Here is a 24,675-nt window from a genome sequence, read left to right on the forward strand (position 1 = left end):
GAAATCGATATTTATGACAATTTGGCAGCATAATGCAAATAGCTAAAGTTTTGACTGTAAGCTATGTGTGAAAGACGTTTGTTCATCGTTTGAGAAGTTTTGAAATTCGATTGAGGTTTTGTTAAATAAATCCTCCTCGTGGTTGTAGAACTATAATTATCATGCTAGATTATTGACCAACGATTCCAGGGAATTTGAAAAAAACCTCCAGTTTATATATTTATGTTGCATTTATTACTGATTATCAATCCCTCATTTTACATCTCTTATCTTCCCACGGAAGTTTTACTCAATTTCCGTCAAAAGCAGAATTACTCATAGTTTTGAGTTACCCTGCTTTTAACGGAAATTGAGTAAAATTTCCGTGGGATAGAAGGAGAGAGCAATACAATTTTACTCAGTCACTGAGTAGGTGAAAGTTAGTGTGTATGCCATTTCGCGAAAAAAATATTTTTCAATCCAGCTTTCCACGGTTGCCAGCTTTTCTCCGTGGTGGTGGTACACAAATTTCTATAAATAATAAACAAGTCGTTAGATACACAAAATCATGGTGTGCTAGGAGTTACATTTCAGTTCAGTGTCTGGAAGCAGTTACTATCGAAAAAGTATTTATAGCAGACGCCATTATGGCAAGCGTGGAAATCTGGATAAAGAATAATATGAGTGATTTTTTCTTAGAATTCTGGCTGTTTGCCTTCCTTTGCGGGTGGTCGCCGAGCAACTTGATAATATCATCGAGTTCGCGAGCGCAAAGCAAAACATCTGTAAGGAACTGAAACAGAACCTTCGGATGCTCTGTCAGGTTGTTCGAGTCGCAAGACAAGAACAGAACGCTTTTATCAGGCGGGTGGTGGTAAGTGAGAAGACCGACAAAGATGCCCAAACCGAAAATACTGCGCTTAACCCGAAACGGCTCAGGCAGCAATCCAGCGAAGGCGCTCAGAGCAAAGTCAAACGACGTGCGGCCATAAAGGCCAAAACGTCGTCTGGACGAAACAGATCTGAGCAGCCCGAAGGCGACTTCTCGGCTCAAAAACAAAGGACCGGAAATCTCGAGCAGGTCAGTAGGGCAAAGCGGAAGTCGAGCGCATTTCGACCCGCAAAGAAAGCTCAGGACAGAGACGAGGCCTTGTTGGTGAAAGCTGACAAGGATAAGTACGCCGAATACCTTAACCCTTTCAGGTTTTTTTTACGAATATTTTACGTACAAATTTTGGTTTTTTTCACTGGATCCTGCCAGCGTTGAAATATTTTTTTTCGGATGTCCTAGGCCAAACTGTTCTGGAGTACATATCCTCAAATGTATCAGGAAATGTGTCTAGAAACAAAATGTTCTAGGCTGAAATATGTGTCCAAAAATATCCATGTGATCATAAGACATAAATTGATCGAGTTTTGAATAAACGTAAACTATTTCAGGGTCTTCAAAACGTCATGGTGTTCAGAATATGTGATCTACTCGACTATCCAAGTACTAGACGATGTATTCATGCATCGCTGAACATCCCAGTATATCCATTGAGCCGATAGGATTTCACTCATTATTTTTACAAGCTAGTAAGGGCCTGTTAGATCCTGCAAAACGTCCTGGAGTTCAGAACATCCGATTCACTCAATCAACCAAGTACTGAACGATGTATCCGTGCATCGCGGAACATCCCAGGCCTGTTTGGTTATCCAAAACGTCCTGAAGCTCAGAATATGCGATCAATCCGATCAACCAAGTCCTGAACATCCCAGCAGTTCCATTGAGCTAGTGAGATTTCACTGATTTCTTTTACAATCTACAGTGGACCCATGAGTCGATGTTCTCATGGAAACAAATGTGTCGACTCATGGAAACAAATGATGCCATACTAAAATATTTTCTCGTTCACTCTGATGCTCCTTCCGAACTATTTACCAAGGACTTCCGTTCATCATCTCAATATCGGTTGTATTACATCTCGAGGGTCGATTGTATTGCAGGCTTTTTTTGGTTTTTCGAAACGTCCTGGAGCTGAGATCATTTGACCTATCCAATGATCCAACTTATGAATGATGTTAGATATGATATTCTAAAAGATTCGTTGAGCTTATACGACTTCAGTCATCACTTGTCCTAGCCATTGCAGGCCTCAATGGTTGGCTTAAATATCCTTCTTAGCTATTGTACATATGGTAGATACCTCAATCTTAACTCAAGACGATTTTGGACATCTTATGTTCATGTAAATAAGGATCATAAGCTTTTTGAACTGAATTGGGTACATACTGACAAAAAGTACAGTGCAAAAGTCTTGATTGATCTGGTAGATACCTTGCGCTGAGCTCAAGAATGTTTTGGAGTACCTTGAATATCTCGATTTCAAGAAAATGATGTTTGCATGGTGCGCATATGCTTATGGAATCAGGTTGTGTCCATATCGATGTTGACGACATTGCAAAAATCTTGGTTGACTCGGTAGATATATTGGGCTGTACTTGAGAACGTTTTGGAATACTTTGAACATCTTGTTTTCAAGAAAATTGGGTTTACGTAATGTACATGTACCTATTGGACCAGATTGGGTGTATGCCGACGATGAGAACATTGCATAAGCCTTGGTTGATCTGGTAGATACCGTGGGGTGAACTCGAGAACGTTTTGGAGAGCCTTGAGCATCTCGTATTCCTGAAAATTGATCACTGTCTCAACTATCAAGATGACTAAACTGAATTGAGTGTTTATAATTATCAAACAATGTGGTATAGGATCCAAACATTTCAGATTCATCTGCATGCTCTCAGAAGCGAAATTATCCCGAGGTTTTGGATACCTGGGTCTTCAGTGTATAGTCAAACTTGAACTCCGATATTTTTCCTGTGAAGCCGACGTCCTGATGAACGTTTTTGCTGAAGAAAGTAGATACATTTTTTATCGCGATCCCGGTCCAGACAGTGTACTGTCTGGACCGGGATCGCGATAAAAAACTTTGGACAGGTTTGGAATTTCGTCGTTTCATACTAATAACTCGACAGTGATACCGAGGCTCAGTGGAGAGTTTCTCCAGACGAATGAGAGACGATCTCTCCTATTGCTCTACCTGACATCAGTGATAAGGAAAGGAATCTAAAGTGCCTCATCTGCGCCTGCAAAAAGCAAGCATTTAACCACGTTATGGGTGGACTGACGTAGCCCTTCTGTCCGACCCGTACTACGTCCCTGTCGATAACGGCAATTGGGTGTCGGACGGGTCTAGGATGGCGACTATTTGCATGACGGACCAGTGCCCGACCCAAGAAGCGGTACACTACTCCGCTGAGGGTGTCACGATAGCCAAGATCAATTATGTTTCCTACTGTAGCTGCTATGCCCCACCAAGGTGGCCATTAGAATAGTTCAACCAGATGATCGACAGACCTAGTGACGTTCAAGCTATTGCGTCGAATACCGTTAGTCATAGTAGGAGAATTTAACGCTTGGGCAGTGGAGTGGAGCGGCCGCTGCTCCAATCACAGGGGTCAAGCGTTATTAGAGGCGCTTGCGAAGCGTGACGCAGTGCTAGTCAATGATGGTTTCACTAGCACATTCCGTAGGAATGGGGTCGAGTCGTGTATTGACGTAACGTTTGTCAGTCCTGGTCTGGCAATAGACATGGACTGGATGGTGGATGAAGGCTGCACCCATAGTGACGCTCGCTTCGACAGCGAAGTTTTCACCGTAGCCTTGGGGCTGACAGCCAACACTAATAGTCTAAGCGGAATTGCGCTGGTAGCTGTCCTACCACAGGCGTTTGACGACACTATGCTGAGGAGCCCTCGCTTCTTTCTTTCTCACTTCGCACACTTAAGATGAAACTGTACAGAATTCGCAGGGACCAATTTCAGCAAAGAAGCAACGAACAACTGTCATCTTTTGACGTAAACTACATCTAAAGGGGAAGCTCGGATACAGGGTGCAAAATAAAAATTTTAAAATTAGGGAACCGTCACGAAATCATGTGAGATTTCAAACGTTAATAACGCCTTTATCTTTCGATATATTTTTGAAACTAATATATCAATTAATTCGCAAACTTCCTACCAATTTGCTTATTGTATTCAAGCTATTGATAATTAACGTAAAACTATTGGAAATATTAATTCTTTCACGCCCGGTAAAATTTTTAGAATTAACCAATCTCGTTCATGCATCCCCAACACGGACATCAAATTGATGTACGCACCTTTTGGCCCACCCCTTAACCCAAGCAACACCACTTGTTTCTCAGTGAGTAACAACAACAGTGGTGTGACTTACTAAAGGTCTAAGTTATGCACAACGCGTCGTATTTGGAACTCCTTTGTGACACAAAAAGCGCAAGAGGTGGAGCCTATTTGCAAAATCTTACGGCTACAATGAAAATAAAAACACAAAAACCATCCGGAAATCGAACCATAGACCTTGAGATTTGCAACTTTCTACTATAACCATCACATCATTGATTCTATTCGAAGATTCTGCTACAAGTGCACTACAGAATCAATAAAGTCATTTGTTACTTCATTGTACCTTATACGGAACATGCAGGGGACTGTTAAAAATAAAATACTGCTCAGCTGAGCTCAAAGCGTTTTGCAACATATCAGAAACATTATCGTAACAGCAATGAACCGAAGTGCTATTAATTCTGCTACTTATCTGTTTTGTTTCTGATATGAAACACATCGAATTTTTAACCACCCAAGAAGTCAGATGGGTAGAATATTGCGACGCCACTTAAACGGAAATGAAACATTGTGATTTTCTGAAACTGGGAAGTGGCTTTAATGTCACTCGATGTATTGCCAGTGTCTTCAGTGCAATTTATTAGGAACAAACACCTATTTGAAAGATGTTGCGCGTGCTGCTTGGGAATTTTCCTAATAGTACGCGCCTTTTGGCCCACCTCTTAATTTTCTCTGCGCATAAAAAGAACCGTGTCTTGCTCGCGCGCATCATTTTCGTTTAAGATTTCACGGCGAACGGACTGCTGCGCTGGAGCTGGACCGTTTGGTAGCGATCCCGGTGGCGTTGGCGGGAAGCGGTAGAAAATTTTTCGCTTCGGTGGCGTCTATGGCGGTCGTGGCAGCAGGAGCAGCGCGTCGTTTACGGTCGAGATTTCATGGAGCGTGCTCCAGCCGGCGTCCGTAGTAATGAATCATTGGATGGCGCTCGAGTGGTACAATTAAAATTAATCGATCCCTTTTCAGGACCACCATTATACACAGAAGAGGATTTCTTTTAATCGATTGAAATTTGCGCACATTGTAATTGCAAAGGCGCACAATTTTTAAAATCGGTTTTTTGTCAGGACCATTATTATATAAAGAAGAGGGTTTGATTTGCCGTATTTAAATTTGATGCTTGAATTTCAGAAAATATTTATGCTTATGCCGCTGAATGGCTACAGACGATAGAATGACAATTTTTTTTTGCTACAACCACCGCTGACGGACAGCTCTGATGCTAATAACACCGCTGCCGACGCTATAATCGCCACTTTCAATTTGAAGGAAATTGTCTCAAATTAACTATCTTCCGTTGAAAATAAGGGGCTAAGAAGGGAAGCGATATACGCGTTTTGATGCGCCTTCACAACCACTAACCACAACCTAACTAACCACTGAATGGCTGGAGAAAAAACTGCGGCTAATATATATTCTACATCAACCTTCACCGACGTCGACTGATTCTACCAAATTTTCTGATCATATAAAGAATATGCATCAAACATCCATTGTCTTCCATTTAAAATGCTGATCACATTCACTGACAGTTGTTTCCGATGGCCACTCGATGCTTCACCACGATTAACAGAAAACTTTACTTGAGTACTGCTGATGAAAGCCACTCGACGATGATTCTGCAGCAAATAATCTGTAAATAATCGTGCGGCAGTCGTCAGCAACATCATCAAGATTTCGAAATTCATTCAGGCTTCCGAGCCTCTTGAAAGGAGGCTTCCGAGCCTCTTGAAAGGAGGCTTCCGAGCCTCTTGAAGGGAGGCTTCCGAGCCTCTTGAAAGGAGGCTTCCGAGCCTCTTGAAAGGAGGCTTCGAGCCTCTTGAAAGGAGGCTTCTGAGCCTCTTGAAGGGAGGCTTCTGAGCCTCTTGAAGGGAGGCTTGAGCCTCTTGAAGGGAGGCTTCTGAGGCCTCTTGAAGGAGGCTTCTGAGCCTCTTGAAGGGAGGCTTCTGAGCCTCTTGAAAGGAGGCTTCTGAGGCCCCTTGAAAGGAGGCTTCCTGAGCCTCTTGAAGGGAGGCTCTGAGCCTCTTGAAGGGAGGCTTCTGAGCCTCTTGAAGGGAGGCTTCGAGGCCTCTTGAAGGGAGGCTTCTGAGCCTCTTGAAGGGAGGCTTCTGAGCCTCTTGAAAGAAGGCTTGAGCCTCTTGAAAGGAGGCTGAGGCCTCTTGAAAGGAGGCTTCTGAGGCCTCTTGAAAAGAGGCCTGAGCCTCTTGAAAGGAGGCTCTGAGCCTCTTGAAAGAAGGCTTCTGAGGCCTCTTGAAAGGAGGCTTCTGAGGCCTCTTGAAAGGAGGCTTCTGAGCCTCTTGAAAGGAGGCTTCAGCCTCTTGAAAGGAGGCTTCTGAGCCTCTTGAAAGGAGGCTTCCTGAGCCTCTTGAAAGGAGGCTGAGCCTCTTGAAAGGAGGCTTCTGAGCCTCTTGAAAGGAGGCTTCCTGAGCCTCTTGAAAGGAGGCTCTGAGCCTCTTGAAAGGAGGCTTCTGAGCCTCTTGAAAGGAGGCTTCTGAGCCTCTTGAAAGAAGGCTTGAGCCTCTTGAAGGGAGGCTTCTGAGCCTCTTGAAGGGAGGCTTCTGAGGCCTCTTGAAAGGAGGCTTCTGAGCCTCTTGAAAGGAGGCTCTGAGGCCTCTTGAAAGAGGCCTGAGCCTCTTGAAAGGAGGCTTCCGAGCCTCTTGAAAGGAGACTTGAGCCTCTTGAAGGAGGCTTGAGCCTCTTGAAAGGAGGCTTCCGAGCCTCTTGAAAGGAGGCCTGAGCCTCTTGAAAGGAGGCCTGAGCCTCTTGAAAGGAGGCTTCTGAGCCTCTTGAAAGGAGGCTTCTGAGCCTCTTGAAAGGAGGCTGAGCCTCTTGAAAGGAGGCTTCTGAGCCTCTTGAAAGGAGGCTTCTGAGCCTCTTGAAAGGAGGCTTCTGAGCCTCTTGAAAGGAGGCTGGAGCTCTTGAAAGGAGGCTTCTGAGCCTCTTGAAAGGAGGCTTCCGAGCCTCTTGAAAGGAGGCTTCTGAGCCTCTTGAAAGGAGGCTTGAGCCTCTTGAAAGGAGGCTTCTGAGCCTCTTGAAAGGAGGCTTGAGCTCTCTTGAAAGGAGGCTTCTGAGCCTCTTGAAGGAGGCTTCTGAGCCTCTTGAAAGGAGGCTCTGAGCCTCTTGAAAGGAGGCTTCTGAGCCTCTTGAAAGGAGGCTTCTGAGCCTCTTGAAGGAGGCTTCTGAGGCCTCTTGAAAGGAGGCCTGAGGCCTCTTGAAAGGGAGGCTTCTGAGCCTCTTGAAAGGAGGCTTCCAGGCCTCTTGAAAGGGAGGCCTGAGCCTCTTGAAAGGAGGGCTGAGCTCTTGAAAGGAGGCCTGAGCCTCTTGAAAGGAGGCCTGAGCCTCTTGAAAGGAGGCTTCCAGGCCTCTTGAAAGGAGGCTTCTGAGCCTCTTGAAAGGAGGCTTGAGCCTCTTGAAAGGAGGCTTCTGGAGCCTCTTGAAGGAGGCTTCTGAGGCCTCTTGAAGGAGGCTTCCTGAGGCCTCTTGAAAGGAGGCTGGGCCTCTTGAAAGGAGGCTTCTGAGCCTCTTGAAGGAGGCTCTGAGCCTCTTGAAAGGAGGCTTCTGAGGCCTCTTGAAGGAGGCTTGAGCCTCTTGAAAGGAGGCCTGAGCCTCTTGAAAGGAGGCTGGGAGCCTCTTGAAAGGAGGCTTCCGGGCCTCTTGAAAGGAGGCCTGAGCCTCTTGAAAGGAGGCTTGAGCCTCTTGAAAGGAGGCTTCTGAGCCTCTTGAAAGGAGGCCTGAGCCTCTTGAAAGGAGGCTTCTGAGCCTCTTGAAAGGAGGCTGGGCCTTGAGGCCTCTTGAAAGGAGGCTTCTGAGCCTCTTGAAAGGAGGCTTGAGCCTCTTGAAAGGAGGCTGGAGCCTCTTGAAAGGAGGCTTCCGTGCCTCTTGAAAGGAGGCTTCTGAGCCTCTTGAAAGGAGGCTTCCGGAGCCTCTTGAAAGGAGGCCTGAGCCTCTTGAAAGGAGGCTTCTGAGCCTCTTGAAAGGAGGCTTCTGAGCCTCTTGAAAGGAGGCTTCTGAGCCTCTTGAAAGGAGGCTCTGAGCCTCTTGAAGGAGGCTCTGAGCCTCTTGAAAGGAGGCTTCCGAGCCTCTTGAAAGGAGGCCTGAGCTCTTGAAAGGAGGCTTCTGAGCCTCTTGAAAGGAGGCTTCTGAGGCCTCTTGAAAGGAGGCTTCTGAGCCTCTTGAAAGGAGGCTTCTGAGCCTCTTGAAAGGAGGCTTCCGAGCCTCTTGAAAGGAGGCTGGAGCCTCTTGAAAGGAGGCTCTGAGCCTCTTGAAGGAGGCTGGAGCCTCTTGAAAGGAGGCTCGAGCCTCTTGAAAGGAGGCCTGAGCCTCTTGAAAGGAGGCTTCTGAGCCTCTTGAAAGGGAGGCTTCCTGAGCCTCTTGAAAGGAGGCTCTGAGGCCTCTTGAAAGGAGGCTTCTGAGCCTCTTGAAAGGAGGCTTCTGAGCCTTTGAAAGGAGGCTTCCTGAGCCTCTTGAAAGGAGGCTTCGAGCCTCTTGAAAGGAGGCCTGGAGCCTCTTGAAAGGAGGCTCTGAGCCTCTTGAAAGGAGGCTTCTGAGGATCTTGAAAGGAGGCTTCCTGAGCCTCTTGAAAGGAGGCTTCGAGCCTCTTGAAAGGAGGCCTGAGCCTCTTGAAAGGAGGCTTCTGAGCCTCTTGAAAGGAGGCTTGAGGCCTCTTGAAAGGAGGCTTCTGAGCCTCTTGAAGGAGGCTTCTGAGCCTCTTGAAAGGAGGCTTCTGAGCCTCTTGAAAGGAGGCTCTGAGGCCTCTTGGAAAGGAGGCTTCTGAGGCCTCTTGAAAGGAGGCTTCTGAGCCTCTTGAAGGAGGCTTCTGAGCCTCTTGAAAGGAGGCCTGAGCCTCTTGAAAGGAGGCTTCTGAGCCTCTTGAAAGGAGGCTTCTGAGCCTCTTGAAAGGAGGCTTCTGAGCCTCTTGAAAGGAGGCTTGAGCCTCTTGAAAGGGAGGCTGGAGCTCTTGAAAGGAGGCTTGAGCCTCTTGAAAGGAGGCTTGAGCCTCTTGAAAGGAGGCTTGAGCCTCTTGAAAGGAGGCTTCTGAGCCTCTTGAAAGGAGGCTTCTGGGCCTCTTGAAAGGAGGCTTCTGAGCCTCTTGAAAGGAGGCCTGAGCCTCTTGAAGGAGGCTTCCTGAGCCTCTTGAAAGGAGGCTTCTGAGCCTCTTGAAAGGAGGCTCTGAGCTCTTGAAAGGAGGCTTCTGAGGCCTCTTGAAAGGAGGCTGGAGCCTCTTGAAGGAGGCCTGAGCCTCTTGAAAGGAGGCTTCCTGAGCCTCTTGAAAGGAGGCTTCCGAGGCCTCTTGAAAGGAGGCTTTGAGGCCTCTTGAAAGGAGGCTCTGAGCCTCTTGAAAGGAGGCTTCTGAGCCTCTTGAAAGGAGGCTTCCTGAGCCTCTTGAAGGAGGCTCTGAGCCTCTTGAAAGGAGGCTTCCAGGCCTCTTGAAAGGAGGCTTCTGAGCCTCTTGAAAGGAGGCCTGAGCCTCTTGAAAGGAGGCTTCTGAGCCTCTTGAAAGGAGGCTTCTGAGGCCTCTTGAAGGGAGGCTTCTGAGCCTCTTGAAGGGAGGCTTCTGAGGCCTCTTGAAGGGAGGCTTCTGAGCCTCTTGAAAGGAGGCTTCTGAGCCTCTTGAAGGAGGCTTCTGAGCCTCTTGAAAGGAGGCTTCCTGAGCCTCTTGAAAGGAGGCTTCTGAGCCTCTTGAAAGGAGGCTTCTGAGCCTCTTGAAAGGAGGCTTGAGCCTCTTGAAAGGAGGCCTGAGCCTCTTGAAAGGAGGCCTGAGCCTCTTGAAAGGAGGCTTCTGAGCCTCTTGAAAGGAGGCCTGAGCCTCTTGAAAGGAGGCTTCCTGAGCCTCTTGAAAGGAGGCCTGAGCCCTTGAAAGGAAACTTCCGTGCCTATTGAAAGGAGGCTTCTGAGCCTCTTGAAAGGAGGCTTCTGAGCCTCTTGAAAGGAGGCTTCTGAGCCTCTTGAAAGGGAGGCCTGAGCCTCTTGAAAGGAGGCTTCTGAGCCTCTTGAAAGGAGGCTCTGAGGCCCTCTTGAAAGGAGGCTTCCGAGCCTCTTGAAAGGAGGCTTCCGAGCCTCTTGAAAGGAGGCTTCCGAGCCTCTTGAATGCAGGCTTCCGAGCCTCTTGAAAGAAGGCTTCCGAGCCTCTTAAAAGGAGGCTTCCGAGCCTCTTGAAAGGATGCTTCCGAGCCTCTTGAAAGAAGGCTTCCGAGCCACTTGAAAGAAGGCTTCCGAGCCTCTTAAAAGAAGCCTTTTGAAAAGAACCTTCCGAGCCTCTTGTAAGGAGGCTTCCAAACTTTTTGAAAGAAGGCTTCCGACTCTCTTAAAACGAGGCATCCGGGCCTCTTGCAAGTTGACACACTGACACAGGTCTCTATAAAGGAAACTTTCGAACCTTTCGAAAGAAGGCTTCTGAACATCTTGAAAGGAGGCATTCGTGCTGCTCTGAAGACGGCTTCCGTTAAGCGTAGAAAGATGCTTCTAAACCTCTTGCAACGAAGCAACTGAACTTTTCTGAAAAAAGCCTACATGCCTCTCAAACGGAGGCTTCCAAACCTTTAGATTCTAGATTTTAGTTCAAAAGCATGTTTCTAACATATTATTCAACATTTTGTTTAGATCAGATAGATTACATTAAAGATTTTTTAAATTTTCTCGTTCAACATTTATCCATTTGATCTATTGAAGAGACGAAGTTTTGAAATAAAAAAATTACAAATATCAAAACTTTATCAATAAGCTCCGATAAGAATTGTATTGTAACACGTCCGCCATTATACATTTTTATCCGAGGTACCCCCTAGGGCCAGCGAAGGTACCCCCAGGGGTACATGTACCCCAGGTTGAGAAACGCTGCCATAGGAGCACAAATCGAACCGATTTGGTTGCTGCAACTCAAATGTAACCGAATTTTGTTGTATATAGGTTGAAGAAACATCTTTACCACATGTGTGCTGCTTCGGTGAAAGTGGTGCCCTTGAAAACGCGAAGTGGATATTCATTGGATTCTGAAAAGTTCGTCCTTCATAAGGAAGCATGTTTCAACTAGAGGCCTGGATAAGAGAAACGCGGATAGAAAATATGACTCTGCCAACACTGCAGTCAATCTTCTTCATCAAAGAATAACACATGAAAAGGAAGAAATGGTTTATATAGATAACATCTTTCTAAAATTCTGTGCAGTGTACAACAAATTGCTAAATTCATAGATTTTATCTGGAGGGAAAATTCAATTTTAGATGCAAGTATTTTTAAAAATGTATTATTTATATTCAGTATAACTTAATTTTTGCTGTCTAACATTTTATGAAATTTCCTGAAATGTTTATCAAATATTTGTGATGATTTTACGCGTTCAGCTGAAACATTTGTGTGCTACTGCTACAGTAACTTTAATCCTGGTTACATACTGATTTTTTTTCAAGAACGCTGTGAAGACGAAGCTTGTTATTCGAGAACAGTGTTAATAGATGGTGCATCATGTTCATAACTAGGCCAGTTGAATCGAGCTTTGGATCATGTTGCCAAGTGTGTGGTGCACTTAATTGTAAATTGTGGCAGAATCTACAATGACCGTGGCAATGCATATCTCTGTAACTCCATTTACGATTTGTGCAAGAGTTCTATGATATGCTGTTCATATTTGGTGCATTAGTCAACTGATGTGCTGTATACATGAATCATATGCTATATTTTTCTCGTGAAAATGCAAAGAAAAGATGATGGATGTTACTGAACATATTTCCGTCAAAAATATTTCTTCAGCTGGCATCATGAAGCGCAAGTAAAAGCCCATTTCGCTGGCGGCGATTCAAGTACAAGTTCTCTAGCAAAAACAATTCGCCCGGAATTACCAAGCCAAACCTTCAACAGCCAGCGCCGCTCAATAAAACAGTTTATTAAATCTCCTAATCCCAAACAAAAATAAAAGGCGTTTCCTTTCGGTTGTGGTTACCGGGTTTTAAATGCTGCTGCACGCACAATACGCTTCGCTTGGAGGACCAAAAAATGGGGTGTTCAGCGTTTTGATAAGTCGGTTCTTGAATTGCAACCGAATGTAACAACATACGTCGCACACACAAAAAAAAACAAGAACCCAGGTCCTAAACCATAAGAAAAACTGCGACGGAGAAAATCCCCCAGGCTTGTAGAGGCCGCCGGATCGGGCTGTTGATGGCAGGCTGTAAAAACATCAATTTATAATCATGTTTAAATTATTGTTGCCGAAGCGGAGAGGGCTCTCAGAGATTTGTAAAATGCGCAACTGTTTGAATCCCTTTCCGGAGAAATTGACTGTTACTCTACTGCCGTTTGTTCCGATCGGATGAGGACGCTCTCCCTCCCCTAAATCGAACCGGTCCCGAACTCGGCGCAGCAGACAAGGTCGTAACTGAGCAACAACAGCGATCAAAATCGGTTGTTATTATTATTTTATTTTACGCTTTATTGAGAGTGATTAGGTCTATCTATTTTTTGCCAGTCCTGACGAGCGGCATTCAATCATCGAATATGTGCAAGTTTTTTTCTTTACGATCCTGGCTGGAGGTCCAACTTCGCCCTTTGTCCCTGCTCACAATGCATTCGATCGGTGGGATTGTCTATGTGGCGTGTCGAGGTGATTATCGGGCTCGGGTGAATCCCGGTCTTTTTTTTATTACCCATCCATTAAATGACAGATACTCTATTGAAAAGCTATAAAAGAACTGGGGAAAAAAGTGCCGGAAAGCGAAACCGAGGTGCATAAATTTTGTGACCCACTACACAGCAATCGATAAAAAGGCATTAAACACATCGTTCAGTATCAGTTGTTTGCCGTTTTGATGGGAGTGACCGGACACGACAGCGACAGAAGTGGGCAGAACTGGTCACACAATTGAATGACGATTCTCCTCTTTTTATTGCAGAATAGATTGCATATGTTTTATTGATTAGTGCAAATCTATGGGAATCGAAAATATTTGTTGAATTAATATTGGGATTAGTAGCGTGACGCGAGTCTTACGAATTCGTGAGCGTGGCATTTTGAAACGTTATTCCATGTGATATGCGAATAAATCTTGAAGGAATTAAGTATCAGCTGCAAATATATTTTCAATTTAAAAAAGAAAACAGTTAAAAGTAATCAGCTATTATTGAAGATCGCTTATCGTTTTGTTAAGGAAACGTATTCAAATGAAGGCAATAAATTGGCACATCTTTTTATAGTAATCGTAAGCCTTCCTAAATACACACATACCATGGCAAAAATATAAGAAAATCAAATTTTTAGATGCTATCAAGTTAAAGTTTCCTGCTGGTTCAAAATATTAGAATGTTGGTCATATGCTGTAACTATTTTTGCCACTCAAATATTTTTGTCGTTTACAAATTCAAGTTACCCTACTGATCCTGGAAATATTTATCTAATTCATCTTTTGTTTTCCTTCTATGCATTTCAGAGTTTATCCAACCTCAACATCTTTGGCCTTATATTCAACAAAATCTAATTCAACAAAACCACCTAGCGAATACAACTTTTCTCACAAATCACCATCCTCCCCATCATCACCATCACCATCAGCAACACCCCCAGCAGTCTCAATCCCCCCACCAACAACAGCCCCATCACCTAGTGCAAATAAATGGATCCTGCCAAACCACAGGAGCCAGCAACAACAACAACAACAACAGCAACAGCAATGGTAGTAATTGCAATGGCAATAATAGCTGTAGTAACAACACGAGCGAGGCTGGCAGTTTGCCAAACAGCCCGGACTTGCAAGACGACGGCACTCGTCTTCAGCAGCAGCAGCAGCAACAACAGCAGCCTCGAGATAATAAAATCATTGCAAAACCACTCCCAAGCCGGCCGATGCCTTTCCTGCAGCATGGACTTAATCACCCGCATCTGCACTCCCTACTGGCCCACTGTCGGAATCCTTATCTACCGGGTAAGTTGGTTTACGGTTAAGTAACTGCCATCACGATGGTCCACTGACGTCGACACTTATTTCGTTGTGCACCCTAGGCGGTCCCCAAGTGTTTCCTCTGCCGCCGGGGCAGGGCTTCCCATGGGCGCACTCGACGCGAGGGAAACCCCGACGGGGGATGATGCGGCGAGCCGTTTTCTCAGGTGAGTTTGAAATCTTTATATGTACATAATCATTAACAAACTTTGTAACGGTTCGTAAAATTGTACGAGGTTTTAAATCACTTTGGTGACTTAAGCACCGCCCTCGCCCAATTTTGTTGAGACAATATCTCAGGGGAAATCTTTGATTAGTCTAATCAAAACTCACTTATCGAAGAATAATAGAAGTTTGAAAACCAATCTACCAATGAAATGACTGAATACGAACAAGAACAGTGTATGAAAATTATTAAGCCCATTTTGTGGAATGTCTTCACCAATGGAATGCTACAAACCTTAGCTATTTTTTCCCACGTAACTATATTGTTTTACACAAACGGAAAAAAAATTACGAAACGGAAAAAATATGAAGTATGCCCAGCCCATGAATTGATGAAAAGAACGTTAATTTACTTTAGTAGCTTTCAGTGGCCAAACAAATTTTAAAATGATGGCCTTCAATGGCAAAATGAAAGAAAATCTTCCAGACATTTAGTTGTAAATACCTTGAATAATTTTTTTGTCAATATCCCCAGAAAATTAATTCCGTAAGCAGTCCAGAAATTTCTACATCCTTTAGGACTTAAAAAATCGAGATTATCTATAGTTATTCATTCTAAAAATCCTCAAGAAATTTCTCTAAAAAATACTCCTCCAATTAATCCAATAATTTATTTGGAAATTCCACCATGATTTTTTTCTTTTGATTTTTTTTTTCAAGATATTCTACGGAACTTCCTCCATGAGTTCCTTCAAACATTTTTTTAGGAAAACATTGGGAAATTCCTTTATGATTTTTTCCGGAACTTCCTTCAAATTTTTTTCTATGCATTCTTCTACAATCTCCTGCAGAAATTTCTTAGGAAACTATTTCATTACACCTGAAATTTCTACAGTTTTTTTTTTCAAGATTTGTTCCTTGAATTTCTACTAGATTCGATGATGAAATTTCAGGAATTTTCTTCAGGATTTCCGACCGATTTCCTAAACGAATATCTCGAAGAATTTGTTATAACTGTTCCTCAAGAATTCCTTCGGAAAATTCTTCGAAATTTACTTCACAGATAGATCCATTCCATTCTTTGGAAATTTCCTGAGATATTTATTTTTTTATTAAAAGAAATCTTAGAATGTCTTCGGAGTTTCCCTCAGGTACTCCGTTAAAACATCCTCCATCCTCATTCGGGAAAACTTTAGAAAATATTACAAAATATTACATATTCGAACTAAATATTAAACCTGTAAACCTGTTATTATTATTATAATTATTATAATTTTCATTTCAATAAAATATGTATCTTCAAGGACATTTCGTTATCGCCGTTGAAGTCTTTTATTCCTTAGTTCCCCTCCCTTTTGCAGTAGCGGACACCCGACACGAAACTTTACCAAAACATCTTTTCGGCTCAGTTGGCAGAAAATAGTTTAAGCTGTTTTCCAAATGATCATATGTCGATCGATTCTGTAATTTCGAGTCGTTGCAAATAACGAAGGGTTCTGAGAAACAATCCCATATGTGATTCTTAGCATCACCCGAGAAGCGTCCACTCAAGATTCTGAGAAAATTCGTTCGAGATTCTAAACAGAATACATCCGAAAATTTGAACAGAATCCGTTTGGAATTCCAAACAGAATCCGTTTGAGGTTCATGATTCAGAACAAAATTCCGATACACATTCGGAGCAGTATCCTTTCGGAATTCGATTAAAATTTTGAATAGAGTCCGATTGGTATTCTGTTTGAGATTCTGAACATAATCCGTTTGGGATTACGAACAGAATCCGTTTGAAGGTTCTGAACAGAATCTGTTTGTGATTCTGATAAGAATAATTCGAATTATTCGAATTATTCGAATAGTATTTTGAACAGAATGCATAGTTGATAGTCAATGTATTTTCTGGAAGTAAAAATCCAGCAAAATTTTAGTTGAATTTCGCTGAAACCTAATCTATTTTGAAAAATGAAAGCATTCTTATTACGGAGCAGTTTATGACCACATTAATTGAACCTGTAGTTCTTTAAAATCAGATTTTTGAGGGTGAGATATATTAGAAATTGGGCACTTCCAGCGTGCATTGATGATAGATAAGCAAATATAATCCGAATAACGGTTCCGCTGCCAGCATTGACTAGTGAGTAGCAGGTCATGACTTTTCCTCTTCCCTCGTCGGGCAACGAAGGGAGTTGCACGCTCGATAAGACAGTCACACAAGCGATCCATCAACGGGTACATCGTTCTGCGGAATAAGGCGACATTTGGCGATCCTGCCAGGTTGTTCCTGGTCGGACATTATTGTTATGTAAGTATCATGTTGGCGTGATTGGGACATTTTTTCATCGGTTTTGAGTTGTGATGTCGAAGGGAAGAGCGCCGGAATAAATGATTTTTTTTTTCTCTTATCGGTTTCGACTTGTGATGTCGAAGAAGCTCTGGAAGGCGTCGGATTGAATAATTTGCTCATCGGTTTCGACTTGGGATGTCGAAGGCGCTTTGAAAGAGCGTCGGATTGAATGATTTGCTCATCGGTTTTGGTTTGTGATGCCGAAGGCCTCTGGAAGAGCGCTAGATTGAAAAATGTGTTGTTTCTCAACGGGTTCGACTTAAAAGTTCGCAGGTGGCCTGGAAGAGTCCCAGCATAAATTATTTGTTTTCTAATTGGTTTTCTCCTGGTGTTGTCGAAGGTGCTCTGGAAGAGTATCGGACTGTTGCAGCTTTTGATGATGAAGGTTCTTCTACACAAGAGGGACGCCAAAGAAATGTTATTGCAGTGGACCAGCAGAACGCAACGATTCAAATTTGAATTTCGAAGGTGTTTGGTGAAAGTGCCGGACTGATTGGCATAAGCTTGCAGGGCCAATGCAGAGTATGTTTGGAGAGCCACCGATACCTACCTGGATACCTGGTTGGCTACAGCGTCGTTACACCTATGCCTGGCGTATTGTAGAGCTCCATAATCGTCAGTCAAACCGAACGTTCAGGTTCCCCAGGTCCGATTCCACCGCGTGCAGCCAGCGTGTTCGTGGCCTTCCACGAAGTCGCCGGCCCCTATCTGGTTCTCTGTTGAATATTTTTTTTGCTATTCTTTCTTCTGACATTCGCCTTAAGTGACCATCCCACTGAAGTCTGCCGTATTTTATACGATTCAAAATATTTTCTTTTTTGTATACTTGATACAGCTCGTGATTTATGCGTCTGCGCAACACACCATTTTCTAGTTTTCCTCCGAGTATTGTACGCAGCACTTTTCGCTCGAAAAAAAACCCGAAAACTCTCCGGTCGGCCTCTTTTAACGTCCATGATTTATGTCCATAAAGGGCCACTGGTAGAATCAAATCTTCGTACAGAGCAAATTTTGTTTCCGTCTGCATGGTGCTGGACCCAAGCTGGTTACGTAATCTGTTAAAGGCCCTATTGGCAGCAGCAGTACGTCTTTTTACTACAAGGAAACGTCATTGTCACATGTCACAAGCGTTCCAAGGTAAACAAATTCTTTAACAACTTCAAACACATCCCCATCAAGTCAATAGTTAAGCCTATCCTCGTCGTCTCTCTCTTCAGTGGGAAAAAAAGCTTCCACTACTGCTCTGCGATCGATTCCAATGAGGTCGATGTCGTCCGCAAATCCTAGGAGCATATGCGACCGTGTGATGATAGTGCCGTTCCTCTGCACGCCAGATCTCAATAGCGCCCTCGAGTGCAATGTTGAACAATGAATTCGAAAGTGCATCACCCTGCTTCAATCCGTCTAAGGTCACAAACGAGGTTGACACTTCGTCTGCGATCCGAATACTTGATTTCGAGCCATCCAGCGTTGCACGTATCAGTCTAATCAGTTTCGCCGGAAAACCATGATCGGACATTATCTGCCACAGCTCATTTCTTTTCACTGAATCGTACACACTTAACTCATTTCACAGTATTCGGTAAATTTTATCGAAATCTCAACAGCTGAACTGTTCGGTAATTATTTTATAATTATTTTTAATTCGGCGATTTATTTCAAGTGTGTACGCAGCTTTGAAATCAATAAACAAATGGTGAGTCTGCAAGTTGTACTCCCGGAGTTTATCAAGGATCATCATCCACAAGCTAAACATCTGATCCGTCGTTGATCGGCCCTCACGAAATCCTGCCTGGTATTCGCCGACGAAGGAATCCTCAAGCGATCTTAGTCTGTTAAACAGAATACGCGACAGGATTTTGTACGCCGAGTTCAGAAGGTTGATCCCTCTGTAATTGGCACACTCTAGTCTGTGCCCTTCATTATAGATTGGGCATATAAGGCCATCCAACCATCCGGCAGGCAGTTCTTCATCCTCCCATATTTGCTGGATAACGTGGTGGATTGATTGATGCAGCTGCTCAATTCCGTGTTTAAGAAGCTTTTAAAGTGCTCCTTCCACCTGGCTGTCACCATAGTCTTGTCTGTCAGCACATTCCCCTCTGGGTCATTGCACATGGCGGGCACTGGCGCAGTCTTATGCCGCGCGCCATTGACAGTTGCGTAAAACCTCCGCATATCGTTTCTATCTATGTTCTCCTGCGTTCTCCTCTCTCTATCCATGTTGCCTTTTTTTCTGCGGTGGATTCGTTTCTCTTCTGCCCTTGCTACACTGTACCGCTCTCTGTTGGAACGGGTACGAGCCACTAGCACTCGACTCCTAGCAACATTTTTCTCATCCGTCACCTCATTAAACCAACAATTTCGTTGGCGTCGCTGTGCACACTTCCTACGCTGTTGCTACAGCTTCGTCGCCAGATCCGGTGGCATCTCCTATCCGCTCGTCCAGCTTCTGGTGGTACTGTTCAGCAACTCCTTCAACGGACAAGCGTTGGATATTGAAACGCATCGTTTTGTTGTTTCGTGAATTCGTGACGCTGGAAAGTCGCGCCCGAATTCTTGCAACTACTAGGTAGTGATCCGAATCGATGTTTGGACCTCTGAAGTACCTTACATCTATAACATCCGAGAAATGTCGTCCGTCGATCAGCACGTGGTCTAGCTGTGAGCAAGTGTCTCCACTCGGATGTTGTCAGGTGTGCTTGCGGATATTCTTACGTGCGAAGTAGGTACTGCTGATTGCCATCCATCTAGCAGCAGCAAAGGTTACAGATGGCAGACCATTATCGTTGGTAGCGGAATGAAGGCTTTCCGTACCAATGATAGGGCGAAAGAAACTTTTTCGTCCGATCTGCGCATTGGCATCCTCGATGACAATCTTTACATCGTGCATCATCTAGCAGCACACATGTTCCACGTAGGTTACTGCAACTCATATATGATCAGATTTGGTCACAATCAAGTTGCTGCAACCATTTTCGGCTGACATGTGCTGCTCGGGTGTGTTGGGCATTCTCCGTAGGCCTTATCAAGGCTCTCATAGAACTCATCCTTCACATTATCAGGCTTATCGTTCGTTGGGGCATAGATGCTGATCGGGCTATAGTTGAAGAATGAGCCCTTCATTCTCAACACGCAAATCGGCTTCCACCGGATAACACGCTTCATCTGCTTCCCGATCAACATGAAGCCAACTCCTCGTTCTACTCTGTCACCACTGCTATAGTAGATGTGGTACTTGAATGAATTGTTCGCTATGGGATCCACCGCCCGGAATTCACGTTTTCACGTGCGGGTACATTCAAAGTTCTCACGTTCCAAGATCCGACTTTTCAATCGTTGTCCTTTATTCGTTGCCGGGTCTGTTGCCGTTAAATCAATCCGTTTGCTCTACTTTTGCCTTTCTTGGTAGCTGTAGAATCTTCGGTAGGCTACCTTTCCAGGGTTCCCAAGTAGCACACGCAACATCTTACAAAAAGATAGGTATTGGAAAAACATTAAAGCACGAAAAAGTTGCATCAAGATGTCAAAAACGTTCGAGTTATGATTAATGTTTCATTAACATTGCAATGCAGTACGTGTTTGACATTTGGAAACAAACAATCAAAGAATACTACACTTTATGTTGCAAACACGAAACAAAATCATCAAGTTGCATATTTTTTACCATGTAACTTTAATGCGCCTTTCAAAATTTATTTGTTTGTTTAAATTAAGTTGCAAATAAGTTGGGTGTGTCTTCATGTTTAATTTAGCATCGTTCAACGTTTTGACAACTCACAATCTTTTCCGGTGATGGTGCAATCAAGTAACAGAAAACTCGAGTACAAAACTTCATAACCGTATAGTTTTTATGGTGAGTCAACATGCAGTCCCTTCGAAGTGATGAATGGTGCTGTGGTAGAGTGAAGGACTATCAATCACAAGATCCGTAAATCGAATCCAGTTTTATATTTTTATTTTATTTTTTTCCGCTGTAGTATTTTGCAACATTATTGCAATTTTACTACATTCGAAGGATGTTTCCGTAGGCTCCACCTCTTGCGCTTTTTAGATTGCAAGAGAGTTATATTTGATGGCACATATGCAAAGACTATTTCTTACCGAATAGTTGCAACACAGTGAAATGTTCAGTAGTGAAACAAGTTGTGCTGCTTGGGTTGCGCTACCTACATCGCGTTGAAGGGGCTGCCTTGTCAATGCTGACACGACGATGTGCACAGTTTAATTTAGCACTCGGACGATGATCAGCCGCTCCTAACATAGGGAACAGACGCTGTTGTGAGCCGCTCCTAACATGGAGAACAGACGCTCGATCAGATTTGCACCTCCGGAGAGGAGCAAATCCCCCCTTCCCTGTCAGCATACGACCATAGTTCCCACCGGGGTTGGTTACCCGATCTTCCCTAAAGTTGCTCGTATCCCGGCCAGCGCCACGAGGAGGTAGGGATAGGAGTTGCTGGGTAAGAGACTAAGGACCTCGAATTGGGGTCTATTTTATTCCTTCAGGTACGCGAAGTGGTACGCAATGGTACGCTTTACCCACGCGTAACAATTTTTCGAAATACCCCGTCCCCTATATTTTGCGTAGCAAAAATTAAACAACCCCCACCCCTTATTGCGTTACGTAATATTCGAACAGACGCTAAGGGGGAATTAAGATTGGGAACATACCACTACATATATCTGTGTTTTTTGTATGAGTGTTTGTTATATTTGTTATATTGTTATATTGTTATATTGAGTGTTGTTATATAACACCATCACAATATTCCGATGAATGGAAGGATACAGACGAAACACTTCCGGTGGTGAATCATTCAGAAAGCTGTTTTTTGCCCAACTTTCCTTGAGCCTTAACTTTCAGACATTTTTGAGGCTCGTACCGATTCCCTACCAGGACGACTTGGGGAGTTCAGATCCCCTTAAGGATCAGATTTCATGCTTTTGGGTGCTTGTGATTCCTTAGAGCTCAATAAAAAGTTTCAGTCTTCTACAAAACTTTTACCCGTGGATTTTTAAAAATTCACTTTTAATTGATATAATTATGTTTGATGGCTAAAAATTTTGGAAATTTTTAAATAATCACACTTAAAGATTCATTCAACTACTTTTTACCTCTGTAAATCATAAGACATTTTTGAACGATTTTGAGATTGAAAAGTACTTCCCGGAGTCTTGAAGAACAGTCCGTAGACTATTTCTTCAAGATCCAAGAAACAATTTTGATTAACTTGGATATTCCTTTTTCTTAACAGACAGGTCTTCCCAGACAATGGCTTAAAAAACCACATATGTTAAAGTGTTCAAAGTTTGATATATTTGAAGATCTAGAAATCAGACCGACCAGACAGTATTGCAGCTAAAATAATTACCTAGATGATATAATCTAACTGATTTGCCGATTTGCCGTTTTGCCGAGTTGTACGTGACTTGCAGAGCTGAATGAATACTACGAATGCTGGAAAAATCAAACTTAACAATGATGAAAATGGCTGTTAACATCAGAAAAATGATTTTAAGCTCTTTTTAGTGGAACGTATTCAACCGTCTAAGACGAGTTAAGTACTCTCCATTTAATTCCACCAATTATTTCGATACCTTTGCAGATACGTATTTCGACCACAACTGTGTGGTCGTCTTCAGTGTCTTGTACTTGACTCGACTTCAGTCGTACAACATGATGACATGGCTGTTAACATGATGAATCAGGACCAAAATGGTTCAGTTTGATTAACGTAACACGATCGTTTTTGCCAATATGTGCAAAAAATAATCAGTTTCTATGCTACAGAACCAAATAGCTCAGCTCGAAGACTTTCGAACCCCTCTTTACTTCTTCCATTTGATTTTTGTATGGCGTGTCGTACTATATGGATGACTACACTAGAGGGTCTTGTTCGGGAAATCCCGGGATGTAATGCATCCCGGATCCCGGGATTTTACATGCAAATCCCGGGATATCCCGAAAATAAAAAATACATGATAACAAAAATATTTAAGATAAATTAATGAATGTATGTTCTGCATAATTACACCGATTCTAGTTTGTTAGCCCATCGGCTTTTATTTTCCCGCATGTCTTATGCACACCCATACATACAAACATACACAAACAAACAATCGCAGATATCTTCTCAATTCGTCGAGAGAGTGATGAGTAACAATATAGGTCTCCTAGCCTTCTGACTATTTTGTTTTTGGAGCAAACATACAGCTCATGAAAATAAGGAATCAGCTTTCCAGATTTCACAATAATCGAAGCGCCATCCGATGTGCGATCAACTGCGGCTACGAAATTGTGTTCAATGTCACAACTCGTTAACAGCTGTTCCACGGATTGCTTTATCTTCTCCGCCGGAAACGATCCGTAAAGCCGAAGTTGTCCCAAGTTGTCGCACATCGCTATTAATGACGTTCTTCATCGAAGTCCCCCAAGTCCAAAACGATTATGTCGGAATAAAAATGTTCAGATAATGATGACGACAATTGTTTCAACGACATCAATGGTAGTGAAAAATCAGATGACGAACTCAATTCGTTCTCATTTGGTAATATCTGAACTTATATTATATTGATTTTCTTAACCAATTGTTGAATTGAATTCAGATTATATAAAACCGATTTTGGAGAAACTTTCAAACGAATCCGAAACATTGTTCGAATTCCAGAGGAAGGATGGAAACCGGTTTAGGGAATAACTTCAACTCGTTCAGGATGTTCTGAAAACTAGTGAACTGTGAAATCGCTCCATAAGAATAAAAGTACGTACATAATCAAAAATTATCTGGATCTGGTTCAATCGATATTCGACGCTCCCCAACCTGTTGGGGTGATATCGGAGGCGCTGAAGGGTCGTGAAGTAATGTTGTTGACTAGACTTTTTGCTATCTGAACTGAATAGACAGCAAATCCCTTTAACTTCGAATTTGCACGATGCAATTCTAAAACGAGTAGATGAGCGTCGAGACATCAAGAGATGAGATGGCTTCAAAGTAAAGAAAGGTAATTTTCGAATTCTGCTGGGCTTTCGATCGCTTCCCGTCACCAGCTGATTAAGTTTGTTTAAGTTCCGATCCACACATCATTTTCTGAATCTGACGGGAACAAGGCTTCATCTCCATAGAAGAGTTGTAAGCTATGGACCAAAAACAGAGAAATGCGCCGTAGCTTGAATAATTTCATCAATAAGGAGCATGCTCTGTTTGAAGTAACTGATGAACTAGTATCGAGTCTGGAGAAGGTTTTCATGACATTGAAGTCCATTAAAACCACTTCGATTGATATACCCAACCAGCGACTGTTAGATTTTCATATACTTCTGTATAGAACTTACCAAAACCTGTATAAGAACTGGGCATATGCAACATTGTTAGATTCTTATACAATATAAGATTACAAACAAAAATTGTAAGAAAAGCTTGCTAAATTGTAAGGTTCATATAATATTTATAAAAGAATCTAGCGCTTTCGCATATGCCCAGTTCTTATACAGGTTTTGGTAGGATCTTATACAGAATTGTTTGAAAATCTACCAATCACCGGTTGAGCGAGTGGGTGTTCTCTGATTTTAATTCTGAAATAACTAATAAGAATTATTTATTGTCGGATTCAAGCATCAACGCCTTAACATTTATTAAACCGTATTACAAGCAGCCCGGTGGCATCCCGATCTCACACAGTAGGTTTGTTTTACAGTCAACATTGCGCGACCGTATCCCACCGACAGTTTTGTATCCTAAAGAGAATCATATGTGATGTTAGTAAACAAAACACATACTATCATGAATTTTACACTGAGATGTTGCAAATATGCAAAAACAAAAAAAAATATGGCTGCAAAAACATGGCGTCGTGCCACCCACCGGATAAGGCATTTTATAAGACGCTTCGCGGTGGCCCGTTTATTTACTTCTAATGTTTTGTTTTGGTATGATTCTGCGTGAACATTCCGTTAGGTCCGAACACAAAATAATGTTTGTAACGTTTTACTTTTCATTCGTGTTTTCTTCAGCA

At 43.2% G+C, this 24,675-nt stretch overlaps 1 protein-coding gene across 1 annotated transcript in view; it reads left to right on the forward strand.

The window, feature by feature from the left end:
- LOC134214014 (homeobox protein 5) overlaps positions 1 to 24,675 on the forward strand; it is a 97,981-nt gene that overhangs the window by 34,605 nt on the left and 38,701 nt on the right. The window contains exons 2-3 of the mRNA XM_062693467.1: positions 13,647 to 14,138; positions 14,216 to 14,320. Coding sequence (XP_062549451.1) covers positions 13,647 to 14,138; positions 14,216 to 14,320 — 597 coding nt within the window. The remainder of the gene's footprint in view (positions 1 to 13,646; positions 14,139 to 14,215; positions 14,321 to 24,675) is intronic.

This window comes from Armigeres subalbatus, chromosome 2, assembly GCF_024139115.2.
Source record: "Armigeres subalbatus isolate Guangzhou_Male chromosome 2, GZ_Asu_2, whole genome shotgun sequence".
Taxonomy (NCBI): domain Eukaryota; kingdom Metazoa; phylum Arthropoda; class Insecta; order Diptera; family Culicidae; genus Armigeres; species Armigeres subalbatus.